This window comes from Centroberyx affinis, unplaced genomic scaffold (genome assembly GCF_046629955.1).
Source record: "Centroberyx affinis isolate AG114_WGS23_722 - 3 ecotype Tasmania unplaced genomic scaffold, CSIRO-AGI_Caff_v1 ptg002343l_1, whole genome shotgun sequence".
Lineage (NCBI taxonomy): Eukaryota > Metazoa > Chordata > Actinopteri > Beryciformes > Berycidae > Centroberyx > Centroberyx affinis.
The window spans coordinates 285,471-304,092 of NW_027280607.1; the positions used below are offsets into that span (position 1 = coordinate 285,471).

Below are 18,622 nucleotides of genomic sequence, written 5' to 3' on the forward strand. Positions count from 1 at the left end.
CCATGCGTACCACAGATTTGATCATTTGACAGTTGTTTCAACAGATTTTCAGTATTAAATCTGTATGCATTTCATGTAGGATATACAGTATATCTGACATTGAGCCAAATGTTCTGGGGTTTTTTGGATTTGGAAAATTCCTCTTAAGTCCAGGTACCTCATTTATAGAAAGATTGTATCATCAATTTGAATTTAGATGCAGGACAAGACACAAAAGCACCCAGTATTCCTAATGTGACACACTAACCCTAACCCTACAGAATATAAAAGCCTCAATTAGAAACATGTACTTTGATTTAATCTTAAAATAATCTCTTAAATCAGATTATACCTAATCCAAGGTGTAAATCCAATTTTGTCCTATTTGAAATAGCTCTTTACTGTACTGAAAACAACAAATCCGAAAGCCCTTTTGGATAAATAACCAAAGAAACAAAATGAAAATCCTTTATTATACAAGATACAAAGTCAAAGGTATCATTAGAAGGCCTTTTGTCATACAGTACATTGAGTTATAGTGATAAACACCAGTGCATAGCAATCATACTACTCACATTAGTAGGGATAAGCATAAGAGTCGGTTCCAAAGGCCCAGCAAGCAGTAAATCAGGGAAACACCGGATTGAGAAGAGTCATAAGTTTGGCGTATAAATGGGACAACCGTGTTTGGATTAACAGTCTTTTAGTTAGATTCACAGAATGGCAAGTGGAGGATGAAACACACATGTAAGGCAAAGTACGGTGAGGCTTAGAGAGGAGAACCCATGTATTCTGGTTATCGCGACAGCACTACAGCTGGGAGGGGGAGGGGGAGGGGGAGGGGGAGGGTCAGGCCCAGTGGAGGCCCAGGCCCCGGGACAGCATGACGGCCTCCAGGTCGCGGTCCTCCTGCCGCTCCTGCACACGCTGCTCCTCCAGCAGGGAGACCAGAGCGTCTCTCTGCTCCACCAGCTCCAGCATCTCCTCCAGGATCAGACGCTCCTCCGCCAGCTCCGCCTCCCCCTTCAGGTGGTCTGCAGGCGGTCACAGACAAGAGTGTTAACGGTACTCGTGTTTACATCCGGGCATGACATCATCACCCGCCAAGCGCTAAATGTCAGTAACAAATGAATAAGAGTCACGCCTCAGTTATGCGGTTATTTATTATTTTTGCCTGTTCTCAAACTTTTTCCCTGCTGGCCACCATACACCCTAGTTCAAGTTTATTTATCACTTTTATCCCAAGTACGTCAAAGGACTTTACAGAGAATGAGCCAAACGATTTCTCTCTGATTGTAAGCCAATCAAATCACAGCAAATCAATGGCTCTGTATCAAACAGGTTCCTGATTGGCTGGCTGCTGCCGCCCTACACAAAAGTGGTAGCATTGAAACTTCCGTCTCTAAATATATGAGAAAAAAGTGAAACATACAGTGTGTGTGTGTGTGTGTTGTGTGTGTGTGTGTGTGTGTGTGTGTGTGTGTGGGGGGGGGGGGTCAAAATGCTCTCCAGTAAATTAAATTCTGCTGCACTTCATGGTGAATTACAAACTTGATCAGCTGTACAAGTGAGGGAGCAGGTTTTACATGAACACACAGCACCTGATTCTATACAGGTGATAGCATTGACAACATGTAGGGCAGTGGTTCTCAACGTGGGGTCCGGGGACCACCATGGGTCCTTGAGGGAGTTACAGGGGGTCCCCAGCAAAGTGATGAATTGTTAAACTTCGCTATTATTTCATTTATGAGAAGTTAACACCAATTAGAGAATGTAGAAGAATGACATCATAGTTTCTCTGTTATCTCTCTACCTACAATACAGTCATGGGATTCTGGACAAAATCATATATAGCTAATAAAGATATTCTTAGATTTGGGTTCGAGAGACAAAATCTCACCAAATGGGGGGTCCGTGGCCCTAATGTGGACTAAATTATGGGTCCTTGATATGAAAAAGGTTGAGAATCACTGATGTAGGGTGACATATTTCTATGTATATTTTGACCAGTAAAAATCATTATTGGCAGTGAAGTGAGTTTGGGACACTGGTTTCCATGTGGTGGTGTGTGAATGTAAGGCGAGTGTACCGTCCACAGCCATCCTCTCTCTCAGCTCCTGCTGCAGGCGGCTCTGTCTGTCCTCCAGCTCCAGCTCTCGCGCACTGACCAGCACAACAGACAGCAGCGTTAACATAAACTCTGAACCCCATCCAAAAAGTATTCCTATTGAATGACCCATCCTGGATAACTTGGAAGGTCAGAGGTCAGATACTCACAATATCATGAGCTCAGATTCGTAGCGCACCAGAGTGTTCTTCTGCTGCACCAGCTGGAACCACTGCTGCATCAGGGCGGGGTTATCCAGCTTACCCAGTCCTAGAGAGAAAGAGAGAGAGAGAGAGAGAGAGAGAGAGAGAGAGAGAGAGATGCATCAGAAGACTCAACAGCAGCCTGAATTCAGAGCTCAGAACAGCCATAAATTCTCCGTCCAAAAATCATTCTCATAAACAAAAACACAAATACTAAAAACATCTCAAGTATACTTTTACTTTTAGTTAGTTTTACAAGTAGACAAGATAATATTAGTTCAGTTTTAGTTTTATACATAAAGTGTAGTTTTTCTCTTTATTTCAGTTTACAACAATGTCTTTAAACACCCAGTTTTCATCTTAGTTTTCATCTTAGTTTTTAGTTTATTATAATAACCTTGGCATGTTGTTATGGGATGGGCTGAGTACATATAGTCACCTACCACCCAGGTGAAGGTCCAGCTCTTCATTGTCGTTGGAGTCTCCCCAGTAGTCTTCAAAAGAGTGGATAGACAAACATAGGAACACACAAGTCACTAATCATAGTGAATTTAGGCTTCCTTCTCCTCTGTGCATATGTGTGTGTGTGTGTGTGTGTGTGTATGTGTGTGTACCTGCTTCCCCTCTCAGGGCTTTCTCCACAACCACACCCCTCTCTTCAAGTTGTCTCTGCTTCTCCTCCACCTGTTCCAACTGCCTCTGGATGATCTGTTGGACACACACACACACACACACACACATTCAGTAATAAGGAACCAAATGTGGCCAAGAAAAGAGTCCTCACAAAAGAGATATATAGACCCACCTGGGCTTTGTGCAGTCTCTTGAGTTGCTCTTGTTTGGCCTGCTTGCGCGCGGCCCTCTGCACCCGCCGTGTGATTCTGGCATCCAGGTCTTCCTCCTCTGCCTCGCGGCCTCGCTGGAACATGGTCTCCGTCGTGCTCAGGCTGGACGGCTCCTTCCCACGAACCAGGACCCCCACCACCTCCGTAGGACACGACGACCCGCCGTCTGAATCCTTGGAGGGGGGTTTGTCCTTCACCGAGTGCCTCTGCAGGAGCACAAGGACAGCAGTTAACATGTAGCAAACCAAAGCACAGGGTCTTTATGCATTATATCATTCAACTGCAGTCGACTATAAAGTGCAGTAATGATGAACTTAAAGTCATTTGTTCAGTGGGTCCACTCTACCTTAATGGCATAGGCTCGTTTAAAAGCCAGAGCATGAGGCACATATGCAGGCTTGGAAAAATAAAGAAGAAAAACGATCAAACTAACAGAAAAGACCGGGATTCAATGTGTTGTAGAAAATAAAATGTCTAAATGAATACCCCACAAGCACAAAACTAAACTAAATCACAAAACTAAGATAGTAAAACATATGAAAGTAAGTAAAATCTCTTCTAGGATCAGTTGAAAGAAGAAAGACATCCACTGTCTCTATCCTGAAGTAGTGTTTTTCTCTAGTGTGTTTACTGTGTCTTCCACTAGTTATACCTCCTGTGCCTCCTGGGTCTCGACCTCCTCCTCCTCCTTTATCGTTACCTTCTGAATATCTGAGGCTAGGTCAAACAGTTCCAAACGCAGCTACAAACATCAAAATGGGACAATTAACCAGAGGGTTTCTTCAAAAGAACTCTTGAAAATGTGACCATTTTCGTGCCAAAAGTTTCCAAAAATTAGAAGGACTCTGCATCTTATCCATCATATCAGAGGTGGATGACACTGACTGGACCAGATCTGATTTTTAATAAAAGGACACTATTGGTCCACATATATGGGTCTAACCCCAGACTCAGACTTGTCTTCCTCTGAGGTCAGTGGTCCTGGTCTTACATTGGTTCTGGGGTTGAGCGAGCATCTCTGCAGCACGGTGGAACAGGCCAGCTCCGATTCCTCCGTCCAACTCGGTCGTCCCCTGAACTGGGAATCTAGAAAGAGAAAGAGGACGGATAAAAATCTAAATTTCATTATCACTGTGTGGTGGTGGTAGTAGTAGTAGGGGTGGAGGGCTGCTGCGTCGCCATACCTGTGGCTCTTCTCGATTTGGTCGCTTCCTTCGTCCCCTTCTGTCTGGGCGTTGTACCCGCCGCCTTGCCTGGTTGGGACGTCCCACCCCTCTTCTTCCTGTCCTTCTTGTTCCCAGAGAAGACGGCCTTCCAGAGCGCCCTGGCTCCTCCTCCTCCTCCTCCTTCCCCCGCCTCAGCCTGGGAGTCCCGGAGGCCCTTCAGCTGGAGGAAGAGGGATCCGCCTTGCAGTGGGGTGAGGAGGCGATGGGGCGGGTTCAGGTCCGGGGCTGGAGTTGCTTTGCAACTCCCGCCCTCGCCCTCCCTCTTCCTTTCCTTCTCCATCTCGAGCTGCTGGAGGAGCGGCGGCAGTTCGGGGTTGACGTCCACAAAGGATTCCCCCGCGTCGCCGTAGCACAGGACCTCGCCCGAAGATCCCCTCCCGGCCCCCCGCAGCACCACGGTCGGTTCCACGGGTGCCGGGTCCGGGTCCAGGGTGACCTCGCCATCTACGCCTTCCCCACCTGCTTTGAGCTGCCCGGGCGGAGGCGAGCCCGGAGGAGAGACCTGCACGGCCGAGTCGGACGTGGAGCTGCTGTTCACCCCGAGCCCCTTCCTCTCCTTCCTCTCCCGGATCTTCTCCTCCCGCCCCTCCCGCCCGCCGCCGTCCTCGGAGCCGGGCGAGCAGCCGGACGTGGTGGAGAGGGAGGAAAAGGCGGAGGAGCTGTCCGGGGTCGCGGGAGTGGAGGCGAAGGAGAAGGAAAGGGCGGAGGCGAGGGGCGGAGAGCGCGCGGGAGTGGCGCTCTGAAGCGTGGAAGGCGTGGAGAGGGTGATGTCCGGGACGCCGGCCGGGTCCCGGGTGGTGGAGTCGGGCTCCGGGGCTTCGTCGGGTGTGTGCGTGTTAGTGTTTGAGGAGGAGCCTCTCCCAGCCGATGGGTTGTTCTTAGTAGCGAGAGGAGGATGAGATAACTCCTCTTCTGAAGGAAAAGAGGAGGGGAAAGGTTAGTGAGGAAACGATAAACCAAAGAAAGAAAGAAAGAAAACAAACAAACCAGGATGTTAACTGTGAGCTTCTAGTAATACAAAACACCAAACTATTACTGTATGGGTTACTTTGGTGGCTCGACCAATCAAGATGAGGGAAAGGAAGCGGTGTTAAATAAAAGACAGCAACTGGATCATGAAATATTTTTTTGCCAAAGTTATTAAAGCGCAGAAAATCATGCAAAGTGTTAAAAGAAATTACCATAAACCACATGTTTATATGCATGTAGTAGGGTTAGTTTTCTCCCCTGTTTCCACGCTACCTGTCTCCTCCTCTAGTAGGAGCCACAGGCCTGAATGGCGCTCCATCTCCCAAGGGCTATACTCCCCTTCTACCAATAGAGAGAGACATACACCACAACACACACACACACACACACACACACACACACACATCACCACAATGCACACTGCACTACATGCACACAAGACAAGGAAACTGCACAGATATGGACAGAAAGGTTTGCGGTAGAGAGGAGAGGATTCAATCTACAGAAAGATGAGGAATCGCAAGCCGGGAAAATACAAGTAAGCCTACCGTCACTAGACTCCAAGTCATTCCCTCCTTCTTCTTCTTCATCTTCATCAACCTCTCCATCCTCTTCTTCTTCTTCTTCCTCCTCCTCCTCTTCTTCGTCGTCGTCCTCCTCCTCCTCTCCTCTCAGGCGGGTGTGGAGCTCCAGCGCCTGCCTCCAGGAGGCTTTGGCCCGGTCCGAGGTCACACGCCGCCGGCCCTCCTTCTCCTCCTCCATCTCCGACTCGGAGCTGCGGGGAAAAAACAACAAGAGGCGTTTTACTGTTTGGAAGAAGGGCGGGGGGGGGGGGGGGGGTTGAAGAAAGAAAGAAAAAGAAGCGTACAGAGAAGAGAGAAAAAAAAAAAGAGCGCCCTGACCTGGATCCCTCGGCGGTTTTCTCCGGCAGACTGAGGTTGTACTCGGCCAGCGTCTCCTCGGGGATTCCCTCGGGCTCCTCCGGCAGCTCGGCGTTCCCGGGGGCCGGGCGGTAGTTCTCCAGCTCGATGCGCTCCGGCGTGCCCCCCCGCGCCCTCTTGGCGAGCGCCGCCTCGCGCTCCATCAGCGAAGCCACTGGGAACATACGTACGCGCAGGCACACGCGCACAAACACACACAGGCACACACACACACTAAAGCCCAGATTGATTCCTGTTTAAAAGGGGACCCCCCCCCACGCCGGTGTGTACGTGCGTCGTGAGGAGAAGGGGGCTCACCTGATGTGCGGCGGTCCGACGGAGCGGGTACGGGGGTTTGGGTGTCAGTGGACGAGGCTGCAGGCGCTGAACCAAGCGACCCCTTCACAGGATCACACACACACACACACACACACACGTATAAGTGTATATCCAAGATTGTCACTGTATAAATCTCTATGACTTCCCAAAATTGCATTATTGCATATTTTCTTTCTTTTTTCTAATCTTATTTTTAAGGTCAAGTTTGATTATTTATATAGCCCTTTATCACAAGCATGTCTCAAAGGACTATACAGAGAATGAGCCTAACTAGATCTTACGTCTTACATCTTGTTTTTATTTTATTTTATCCTTAGTATTTATTTTGGTTTTTATTTTTACGGTTGTCTGAGTATTGATTTGAATGTTGCTCTTCTCCTCTTCTCTTAATTTCATTCCTGTTTCACACTGTTCCATTGCTTTTTTCATTTTCATTCATTTTGAGTATTCTGCTTTTATTCTAACTGGCAAAAGGACTTTGTAAACTCTGTTTTTAAAGGTGCTATATCAATAAAGTTATTACTATATTTCAGTAAGCAGTCAAAATTGAGTGGGAAGTATATGGATGCTACCAACAGTCTACTTATCATGTGTTGAAATGTATGGTTGAGGTGTGTTTATACTACCCCACAATTACTACTATTCTATTTTATTGCTTTCAATATTGTATTTCATTGTTTTTATTGCTTTTCTTTTATTATTTCTACTATTTTGCATTGCTTATTTTTATATTCTAGTGGCATGCGTACGGTATATTCAATTTCCTTTTCCCTGTTGAATCGTATTACTTTTGCTGCTGCACCAACCAAATTCCCAAGTTGCAGCTTATCTTTTCTTTTTTATTCTATTATTTTTCAGCCCATATTCTATTTTTCTTTCTCCCTGCTGTGTCCTATGACTTTTGCTTCTGTAACCAACCCAACGTCCCTGCGAGGATCAGTGAAGTTTCATCTTACACCAACCAAGTTATGGTTCTACATAACACAAGCATATATAAACCTGTATTTTGACCCCCCCAGAAAAAAAAAAAACGTGTTTCTTACTATTGAGGTCCGATGAGAAACGGTTCGGTCGGACGAGATGCTGAGCGCCGGTCTCTTCCTCTGGGTCGGGCCGCTGAGCCGCAGGTCGTAGTGCTGCAGGCAGTAAAACCTCCCTGCAAGACAACAACCGACACTTTAGAGCCTCACTGCAAATGCACAACATCAGCCCAAGTCTACATGAGTCTACAACAACCTGAGTATGGGTTGAATCCAGTTAGTTTCCTCAATTAAGAGAAAAAAGCTGAAGCTGAGAGCTGGGAGGAGGAAAAGAAGATGAATATAGCTTACAGTCCGATGCCTCCATGAGGGAGAGAGTTGCTGTATAAGAGTACAGGTAAACACAGATCCCAGGTCAGTTTAGAAGTAGTAGCGAGGCCATTCGGCGGGCCTTGTATAAATACCCAACATGCAAACATGTTCTCCCGCCTCAGGTTCAAACTCCGGTCATGTGATAGCTCACTTCTGACTGGCTTCTGAGTTTGAATAAAACTTACAGGATGTCATCCAGGAGAGGCGTTTTGCCCAAACAAAACCTCTCATTTGTATTGGTGCCTCCCTCCAGCCCTCGACTGGAGGGAGGGATGCAAAACAGGGCGTCCCTCAAAGACACAATACGGCCTTTGTGGCTGACGCACGCAAACACAGACGCTCACACACACACAAATAAAATCAGAGATAAACAACCACAGAAATGTGCCAGGCTCTCCGGCGAGGCCCGGGGCGCTAACGGTGAAGGGACTGGATTCTACTTGATTTAGTGTTGCCATTCTGTGTGTTAACTAAGGCCTCTTTCAGTGTGAGATTCAACACACCAATCGCACACACACACACACACGCACGTACTAGTCAGATGACAGCATGCAGGCGTTTGGAGCGATCATATGGCTTATCACTTGTGGGCAACAACCAATGATCAGTGTGAAATGTGATAGAGTGATTTGACATTATCTGACCAGGCCATCAGCTCTTGTTATCTAGATAGTTCTGATTGTTCACCTTTAGTTAAGCAGGTGATTACCATTCAGATTAAAGAGCCCTGGCCAAGAAAGCAACATCATACTAATCATAAAAGCTGCAGACAAACAACATACAACAATGTACATATGTAGGATTACAATCAATTTACTGATATATTGGATATAAGTAGCTTTTTGGATAATAAAAGTGAAAGGGAATTGGCCCTAATCTTTCTGTCTACAATACTGTAGAAGGAAACACTTCCTTGCCTACTACACATTTACCTTTCATATGATTATGACTACATTTTTACATTTTTGCATGTTGTTTGTCTACAACTTCTCAAGGGAGATGATGAAATTGCATTGAATGGCATGGTAAAAAAAAAAAGTCTTTTCCATTTACATTTTTTGTTTATATTTTGACCAGAGTTCCTTCTTTGCCATAGGCCTCAGAAGTCATATCGTCATTTCGCTCACGTTTGTTAGCATTTTTGAGGCTTGTGGATCAAAATAAGACTAAGATTGAGAGTCTGCAATCTAACTCCCTGCAGAAACACTTTCACCCACATGACCAACAATGGTGAACAGAGCAACCGACCGACTGACAATGTGATCCATAGAGCCAGTGCTGTCCCGGGGCTATAACTAGATGGAGAGATGACTAGGGTTTTTCTTATTCTCTTACAAAACGATATGGCATTTGTACATTTGTTTGTATATGAAAAAAACTTGCTTTTATAACCATTTAAAAATGTGCTTTTCACTCACAACATCACACACACAGCTGTTTTTCAAGCTACCGTCCACGCTCGCAAAACTTAAATATTTTTGTTGTCATCGTTGAGAAAAGACGACAGATTGGCCAGAAAAATAGACGTGTTCTTAGCCTACACTATGCTAACCTATCTGAATAGCCGGTCACAGAACCGCTAGCTGTGATGTATATAACATCCGCAGCAGTGTTAGCTTGCTGTTAACAACATAATTGCTTCCGCTCAATATATATAAACTATTTATTGGAAAAATAATAGGCAGAGATCAATTATCAGAAGTCGTTATTAATATAATTATATAATATAGTTATTTGGTGAATTCTTAATCCATTTTATTTTTTTCTAATTTTCTATAGAACTACTTCATAATTTCATGGTTCTGTCTTGGAAACAACAGAAGAAATTGGAGGAACTTACCAACTACCACTGAAATCTTTCTCTAATTTCCCTATAATTAGTACATAATTTCATGGTTGTTTCCAGGAAACTTATTAAGAAATGAACAGTTCCTTTCTAGGAAATTGCAGACCCAAAGTAAAGCGTTAACAAATATCCAAGTATCAGCAAAGTAGCAATACTTCTACTTAAGTAGAAGTAGAACTCAATTACAACAACATGAGCAAATGTAATTGGTTACTTCCAGCCTTGCTTAATCGCAGACTGTGACAGGGACGATTATGTGAAACACCATTCATTTTCCCCATAGAGAAATGTCCTTTGATCCGAAGTCCATCGGGACACGGTTGGTGCTCTGCATTATATCAGACTTCCAAGGCCTATTCAAGTTCTTTGGCTCTGCCCTTTGAGGTTTAACCCCCCTCCGATAAGATTGTTTCTGCCTGTGAGAAATGTCTGAATGACTAGAACTCCAAACTGCTGCAAAGTGTCTCTCCTCACACCTCACAGGCCCTCTGCCCCGCTGGCTGGGCTCACCGTTTATCCCGTCGTAGGCGTAGGAAGCCGGGCGGAGGGTGCTGCAGCAGTAGTCGCACTGGAAGCAGCTGCGGTGGAAGAACAGGCCCTCGGCACTGAGCCTCTCCATCACGTATACGCGCTTGCCGCAGAAGAAACACACATCGCTGGCACCGACCGAGCCCGCGAACATCGACCGCACGGCCTAGGCATGCAGACAGGCAACAGAGACAGAAGAGAGGGAAATAGAGAGAGAATCAATGAAGAGATTGTTGAGAAATCATAGGCCGTAATCTTGTGTTGCTGTCATGTTAGGGTTTAATCTTGCAGAAGTGAGTATGAGTGTGATTGATACTGTTAATTCCAGGTTAGTTATTATCGGAGTTCCCTTGCAATGCAGTCAATACCCTATGTAAGACAAGTATGTACTGTAGAGTGGCGTCAATGTCAGGAAGGTGAGGGGTGAATCCAACAGACCCTTACCGATTCCCTCCTGTCAGGAGTGGGCTTAGCTTCCTCCTGACTTTGAAGCTGATTGACTATTTGCTCAGCCAAAGAGCTTACTCCCCCACTGTACATCTGAATGAACTTCTATCAAAGGCACCGAAGGAAACAGAGAAGACAGACAAGACACACCGACAGACAGACAAACAGGTGGTGAAGACATAATAACAGACAGCAACCAAACAAACATTAATACTGTCTCATACAATATACACAGTTCTAGAAAGATATGGACAAATGCACAGAACAAGGTAACATACACATCCAAGGTAAGAAAGCCACAGAGACAACTGCTGACACTGCTCAGATGGCTGTTTATAGGCGCGGGGTGCAAATCAATCAAACATTATACCATCATTCATATTAATATATTTCATTTGTTTCTAAACTCAAAAAGGCAATACAGTACACAGCAATTCAAACTGTCAATAGGAACTATTCACTGGCCTTCTGTAGCGATGATTTACTGTTAAGGGACACTTTCAGCTGCTGCATCATCACATGCCACATGCCCTGAAGAGTTACAGAAATATACGCTGAAAAAAAACCACCCAAGAAGCACCAGTCTCGTCCTCTGTGACTCCAGCAAATGTAACCCTTGCTGATAGTATACTATGATATTTAACATCAAAGCCTTAGAACAGGGCCTGACCCCCAGGCACTTTGTACGCTCTTCTTAAAGAACATTGTCCATTGCTAAAGAAAGCAAGGAAGGCCTCAAAATGTGTTCAAGTGAGGTTAACTTTGAGAATGAAGTGTTTATTTAAATGATGGATTCTCAGTGAGCATTTTTCCAATCTGATACCAGGCAAAAAAAACAACATAAACAAAACATCCAACATTCATCTATCTAAGGGCGAAACTACCAGAGAGGACATATTGGATCTAGGATTCCTCTGGGAGTCTATGGAACAGCTATTAGAACGTACCACTGGTTTACACATACAGCACTAACCCAGTCCTGTGGGTTTGCATACCTGCTCCCCCCTACTAGGGAGAGTGTGGGACTTGATCTTCTCTCTGAAACGAAAGCTCATCTGCTCCTGTTGCTGGGTGCGCTTTTTCTAAGGGAAAGTCCCCGGAGGGAGGTCAGAGACAGCATTGTGTGGATATGAAAGGCAAAAAACCACTGAAACATCACGATTGGGTTAGACCGCTATGTCGGTTTGCCTGAGGGGAACTCTGAATGCTCATAATGTTTTACTTTTATGGCATGAAAATTGACAAATTTAAAGATAGTTGCACATATTGACTATCGGCAATCTGGAAATATTGATAACAGCCTTCAAAAATCGGTCAAAGCCTGGAGGGAACTAACTGCTAAGGACTCAAACACCACATTGTGGAAGTGGAGGAGGATGCAGCTATTTTTAATGGTCTATTGAACGTTAAGGCAGGGAGGCTACGGTGTTTACCGGTCTCCATGAGGAGGCCTGGTCGGGAATCTCCGGAGCTGGCAGGGCCTGCGGCTCTGCACATGCTGAGGGGGTAGGAAGGTTGGTGAACGAGTCCCCCTGGTGGTCAACATAGGGTCCCAGAGTGATCACATCTGCTTCCACATTGGGTAATACCTTAAGGCTTTTACTGCTCAGAGCTTTGCACTTGAGAGACAACTGCACCTGAGCTAAGGACTATTATTGATCCAAAGGTGGTTAACCCTAATAACCTGATACCAATTACCAATGAAGCAAGACTAACCCTGTCCACCACTGCATCCAATCAGAGTGCGTGTCCTAATGCTAAGCTGGCATTAACATTACAACCTCTCCTGCCACCCAACAACTTTCACATGCACAACTGCAGAAAGGATCCAGAGCTGTTAGTGACTGTACTAGTGAAAGCGAATTGACTATGGCAGTCACTGTGTTCACATTCTGAAATGTGATAGACTTTAGTCCCTGGCATCCTTTGATAATATTACACACTCCCCTAAAAATAATGGCAATAGCAAACTATGATTGCGCAAAAGGACGACACTTTGCACTGAGTCACACTTGACATCTCACCTGTCTGCGTAATGCTGCTGCAGCTGAAGACGAGGGGCTTTGGCAGGATGAAGAGCTCACATCTAACTTTGCCTGGAGCTGATTGGCCATCAGACGCACTCTGGAACGACTGGATCCACCCACAAATCCCTCCTCAAAGGCCTGGCTGTCACTGGTATCCTCCTGCTGGAAAAGTACGTTTGTAAGATTTTTAGAGAAAACAAGGTATATTGGGGTATATTTACTGAGATAAAAAGTCTACACAAAAGAAAATCTACCAAACCCATCACAAAAAATGATTCTACTGGAAACTTTGAATACTTATGTTTTGGATTCTTTTTGGTAGGAAAATGGTCAACCATAAATGTCAATCAGCAGCTTCAATCCAAAAAATATCAGCATCAGCCTTCAAAGCCTATTTTGGTGTAACTTTAGTTCCAAACCTAACCCTAGCCCTAAACACTTGTACTCACCTCCTCCTCATCTTGGCACAGTCGACTAGTCTTCCTCCTTTTACCCAATGCATCTTTCTGCTCCTACAGTTGGGAGATAGAGTTGAGCATATCAGAAACACATATTCATGTTGATAAAAGTACAAAAGAAACACCCCACTGTGGGTACCTTGGGGTTACGTTTGCGGGACGGACTGTGGCCCAGCCTGCTGAGGAGGGAGGCAGGGGCGAGCAGAGCTGCTCTCACATCTGCAGCCTGAGACAGAGACCCTGGATGTAGGACACAGAGACGTCAGAGATGTCAGAAATATTATCTTCATGTTTTATCTAATAGCTGGAAGAACCGCCTATTGATTCTGCTTCAGCGTCTCACCACTAGATGGCAGAGTGTCTTTGAGGAGCTGGTAGAACTGGCTGAGGTACATGACCATGGAGAGAGAGTCTGGTTCGCCCACAGACAACATTTCCTCCACCGTCATTAAAGGAGAAATCCCAAACTCGCGCTCTGCCACGTCAAACCCCAGCCGGGTATTCTCCTCCACCTCCGCCTCGTCGAGGGAATCAAAGTCACTTTGGGGGGAGAGGCAGTAATCACATAGGGATCTTTGATTGACTAGATTCATTCCCCAACCCTAACCTTAACGGACAAATCCACTTTCTGGGCCCACTTTGTTGTTTGGTGGTATATTTTAACTCCTGGAATGCACTGAACATTACAGATTGATAACAGTGTAAGAGGTAGAGGGTAAGAGGGTAGATTTTTACTTTAACCCTCACCATTACATGCCCAACCTTTACTCTTATGAATAAGAGGAGAGACATACACACATCCCAATCAATTTAGCAGGTGCTGGATTGTAGTAGTTTACAAGGAATCATGAAAAAGGTGCCACACACGTCCAATGCTCCTACATATTCATTCAACTATGAACAACAACGTTTCAACCCAGCATCTTCATCAGGTATCTGACAAATGCTTGACGATAACCTTAACTCTTACCCAAACATAAAGCTAATCCTAATTCTAACATTAACCCTAAACCTAAGCAGTAACCCTAAATTAACCCCTTGTAGAACTGAGGAGCAGCAAAATGTTCTCACTTTGGAGGATCTTCCTCATCTTTCAATACCTTTGAGGACATTGGTTCTTAAGAAAAGAAGTACAAGAACACACACACACACAACATTTCTGAGGTGTTTTACATGAGATCGGGCCGGTAGTGGTGGATAAGGGCACACAGAGCAAGGCCACTCTTCCAAGAAGTCGTTAGGTCACTAACAGCAACCCCACGGTATCCCTGTGTCTGCTCCTGGCACCATATCAACAGCTTATTGGAGCGAGAGAAGGACTCTGGTGGAGAGAACAAAGCAGGATACGGATCACACCAGTCTGTCCAATCACATTAGTGGTGCCAGTCACAAAATGGTCGAATCCAGGAGCCGATGGATGGAGAAGCTGCACATTACCACATCTGGAGTAGCTTCACCGTCAGGACTCACCCTGTCTGAGTAGTCTGGGTGATGGCAAGCGGATCACAGCTCCTAAATCCACATCCAATCCCATCTCTCTCTCTCCTGTGTCAACCAGATGCCTCACCTACAGAGACACACCCCATCCATCCATCAGTCCACTCAACAACATGTTGACACAGTCAGGGTGTAAATATGTTTTTGGGAGATTGTCAACTCATCTGTTGATAAGTGACACAAACATAGACACCAAAATAATCCACATGTCCATAATAGCTTATTGGCTCCAGTGCTCCATGCTAATATTTTAGCATACATTGTGTTGAGTGATAGTAAAGCCTCCTTGGTGATAGTAGGTTCCATGCTAACACTTTAGCATTGACCCACATTATGTTGAGTGATAGTAGGTTCCATGCTAACACTTTAGCATACCCTATGCTGACTGATAGTAGGCCACTAGCATTATCCAAAGAAAGACTTTTAGAATCTTTTAGTAATACAGTTATTAGTGTTTTTTTTAATTATATGAACTACTAAATTTTAAAAATGAAACATAGAAGGCTTAATATACTATGTTGAGTGTTAGGTCACTACCATTATGTCAAAAGTGAGAAAATGAGAACTTGTAGCAGTTCTAAAGCTAAATGGTAACTAACATTAACGACTTTGTTTTACTAAAATGTCAGTCTTCTTATTATGAATAATGCTAGTGTCCTTCTATCACTCAACATAGTGTATGCTAAAGTGTTAGCATGGAGCACCAGTGATCTACCAGGGACACATGGATGCTCTCATCACTTTGACCAATAGGCAAATCTCCCAAAAACCTGATGTATTCCTTTAACTTTGTGATGAGTGCTCTGTGTGTGTGTGTGTGTGTGTGTGTGTGTGTGTGTGTGTGTGTGTAAACCTGAGCTGGAGTGATGAGCAGGGGGTTAATGTTGGGGTAGCGAGTGGCTGGATCCACAGAGTACAGACAGATGTTCTTATTAATGTTCTCTGGAGTGGTTTGAGGAAGCAGACGATACAGACTCTCCCTGGAAGACAGAGGAAACAAAGCGGTAGAGGGAGGCAGAAGAGGCAGAGCAGGAGAAGTGGGTCAGGGACAATGTGTGTGTGTGTGTGTGTGTGTGTGTGTGTCTGTGTCACCTCTCAGCCAGTACTTCCTGTGGTGCGCTGCCTTGTGCCCAACTGCGAATCATCCAGGCGGAGTCCAGAGCTGCCAAGAAGCCTCGTGCTATACCAGTCCCCATAGGCCAAAACGGCTGCAATGCGACACACGCACAAACATACATCACAGAGAATCGCAACACCAACTTTCCATCCATCTATTCCTCCCCATCATCTGCCCCTCCCCCCCTCTCTTTCTTCCCTCCTTTCCCTCCTTACCTCCAGCAGGCTGTCTCCCACCAGGGTGACCAGCAGCTGGTGTCCTTGTCGCTGGCGAACCAGGGCGGCGTTCTCGGAGGCGTACATGCAGGTGAAGTCGAACATCGCCACGTCCGGCAGCCCGTAATGGTTCATGGCAAAGTCCAGGGATGGCAGCTGGTGATTGGTGGAGAAGTCTGCAGCCTCGCGGGCATACGCCTGCAGTGCATTCTGGTCCACGTTCCCCCGTGAGAGAAGCAGCTCTGTGTCCGCATAATCCTGATGGTTGCGGTGAATAATATGCAGGGTGACAAGTTACATTTAAGACTTATTAAGACTTTATGCCAATTCAGATCAAATTTAAGATAAATTTCACGCCCCAAAATAAGTCAGAATAGTAGAATAAGCACTATCATAGTGTATGTCTGCACAACCAGGGACGTTTCTCACTAGGAAAGTAGTGCATTGAGAAAAAGCAACATTTTTAAGATGTCTGAAACTGTATTCAATACTCAAATGCAACAATTGCCCATACTGAAGACCCTTTAAGGCCTTGGATTTTAGTTAATTCGATTTACAACATTTTAAGACTTTTTATGGACCTGCAGACACCCTGTTATGTATCGTACAACCGTAAAGAATATTAAAAAGGCAATATAATCATAGTCAGTCTGTGCAATTGTAACTCTACATCCAGGTGCCGGTGTTTTATTGTTACCTGTAGAATGACTCCCTTCTCCAGCAGACTCTGCTTCTTTGCTGTCATTACAAAGTAGTGAGTGTCATCCTTGTAGTAGACTATATTCTCCAAGTCAATCCCTGGAAGAGACAGGAGATATGAGGGGAATATGAGGGTTATGCATTGTTGCGGCGTACTTTCACAAATGTTGCACTTTCTGTATGGACTTAGAAAACAATCAGTCTTATGAAGTACACTTCTTTTAGTTGCAACACTAATGAATTCATGATTTGTAGTGCACTCATCAAAAGTTCTGACCAGTGTCTTGCCGTAGTTCCTGGAAAAACCGCTGGTTGAAGATGAAGGCCACTCCGCTGATCTCCTCCACCTTGGCCTCAGCCGTGGTGTTCCTGTTTTTGAAGTTGGCTGTGATGGCGATGGCCAGCTTCCCTCTGAACTCCTTGCGTCTGAACCCTTATTGGAGCAACAAAGGGGAGACATCAGGAAGATTAGATTTTCAGATTTTCGGATGTCACATTTGCACCAACAACGGTGTGAGCAGGAGAGTGATTTGCAACTTAACCCACTGAGCCTCCAAGACGCTCCAGGAGGCCTAGTTTAACCCTGTCAGGGCTCAAGATACATCAAGTGCTGTGGTAGCGTACCTGGTAGTGTGTTCCGTCGTCCATCCGCTCCAATAATAACATCAAACTCCAGCTGGCTGACAGGATGGGACTTGGGATGCACCTCCATCCTCCACCCCACCTCTGAGACAGGCAGACATATACAGATAGATCATTCTATAACATAATCAGAAACATCAGTTCCCTCATTCAGTGAATAATAAGTCTTACTTTGGCCCTCCTGGTCTTCAGGCGGCTCCACCAGTTTCTTGAACTCCACATTGACATGAACCTCCACCCCTAACAACAGAGCCACCTTCAAAAGCACCAACTGTAGCTGGCGGATACCTGCAGAGAACAATGGAGAGGAAGGAGACATGACGGGGAGAAAGACATGAGAAACTGTATAGGAACTGTTGTGCACTTTGGCCCGCTCACTGATATGGTCGATGGATCCGGCGCAGAATTTGCCGTAGAACTTCTTCGCCCCGAGGCTCCGGAGGTCGTGGATGGTGAAGGGCCAGAGGTGGAGCACGTTGTTCCGGGAGAAGGTGTCCCTCTTCTCCAGCAGCACCACCCGCGCTCCCATGAAGCCCAGCTCCACCGCCGTCCTCAGACCACAGGGCCCGGCCCCGATGATCACACACTGAGATCAGAGAGAGGACAGCGCTGAGGAGTCTGACACAGACTCTGACATTTATATACCAAGCTCCACGCATCAGCAGGGAGGGGACTTACTGTAGTGTTGGCACAGGCACGGCCCTTCATATACTCCTGATGTGCAGCCCTCTTGTCCAGTTTGGCCCACAGACCGTTGGCCTTCCAGTAGTTGAGGCGTTCTTTGATTGTGTGGTACAGAGGCCGCTCAGTGGGTGTTGGTGCGAGCTGGAGGTGTTCACACAGCTGGCTGAAGGCACGCAGCGTGGCCCTGCAGGTAGACGCCTGCACAAAGTCATCGAACAGTTCTTGGGCTTGGCATTCTGGGTAGGCCTCATCTCCCATGGCAATCCCAGAGGCAGGGCACCCCGGGCAGGGCGTCTCCCGCTGATGATGTCACTTACTGACTCCAGCTCGGCTTCTGCCGTCTCTGATAGGTCAGCTGGAAGGGACAGAGACATTATACCACCGATACTACATCTAGCCCAAGATAATCCTCTCTTTTGATTGATTCAAATATATATTGTATTGAAACCACACTGAAGCTTTCTCCCAGTGTGAATATCTGGATATCACTCTGTGCCCAAGTTGGATGGAGGTCAGACTCCC

The 18,622-nt window shown here is 45.9% G+C and overlaps 1 protein-coding gene across 1 annotated transcript; it reads right to left on the minus strand.

Annotated features, from left to right (window-relative positions):
- Window positions 1-828: 828 nt before the first annotated feature.
- On the minus strand, window positions 829-18,358 carry LOC139655870 (protein-methionine sulfoxide oxidase mical3b-like). Its single transcript, XM_071533259.1, has 34 exons — window positions 18,095-18,358; window positions 17,795-18,002; window positions 17,588-17,704; window positions 17,399-17,500; window positions 17,052-17,207; window positions 16,773-16,873; window positions 16,076-16,333; window positions 15,836-15,951; window positions 15,597-15,723; window positions 14,717-14,813; window positions 14,420-14,567; window positions 13,590-13,786; window positions 13,377-13,486; window positions 13,238-13,297; window positions 12,786-12,947; window positions 12,195-12,293; window positions 11,757-11,843; window positions 10,753-10,866; window positions 10,297-10,480; window positions 7,632-7,744; window positions 6,568-6,649; window positions 6,232-6,424; window positions 5,878-6,104; window positions 5,598-5,671; window positions 4,319-5,237; window positions 4,126-4,220; window positions 3,787-3,876; window positions 3,481-3,531; window positions 3,095-3,340; window positions 2,904-2,997; window positions 2,733-2,783; window positions 2,257-2,356; window positions 2,069-2,142; window positions 829-1,013 (listed from the first exon to the last, which is right to left on the minus strand). Exons 1-34 carry the CDS (start codon window positions 18,356-18,358, stop codon window positions 829-831), a joined length of 5,301 nt encoding a protein of 1,766 aa, XP_071389360.1.
- Window positions 18,359-18,622: the final 264 nt, after the last annotated feature.

Bases quoted from the DNA above. Each gene is read 5' to 3' on its own strand.
- LOC139655870 (XM_071533259.1), bottom strand. From the start codon at position 18,358: ATGGGAGATGAGGCCTACCCAGAATGCCAAGCCCAAGAACTGTTCGAT. The intron at 3,877-4,125 runs GTAAGACCAGGA...TGATGTTTGTAG, and splicing joins CGCTCAACCCCAGAACCAAT to CTGCGTTTGGAACTGTTTGA. The intron at 2,784-2,903 runs GTACACACACAT...ACTCTTTTGAAG, and splicing joins AGCCCTGAGAGGGGAAGCAG to ACTACTGGGGAGACTCCAAC.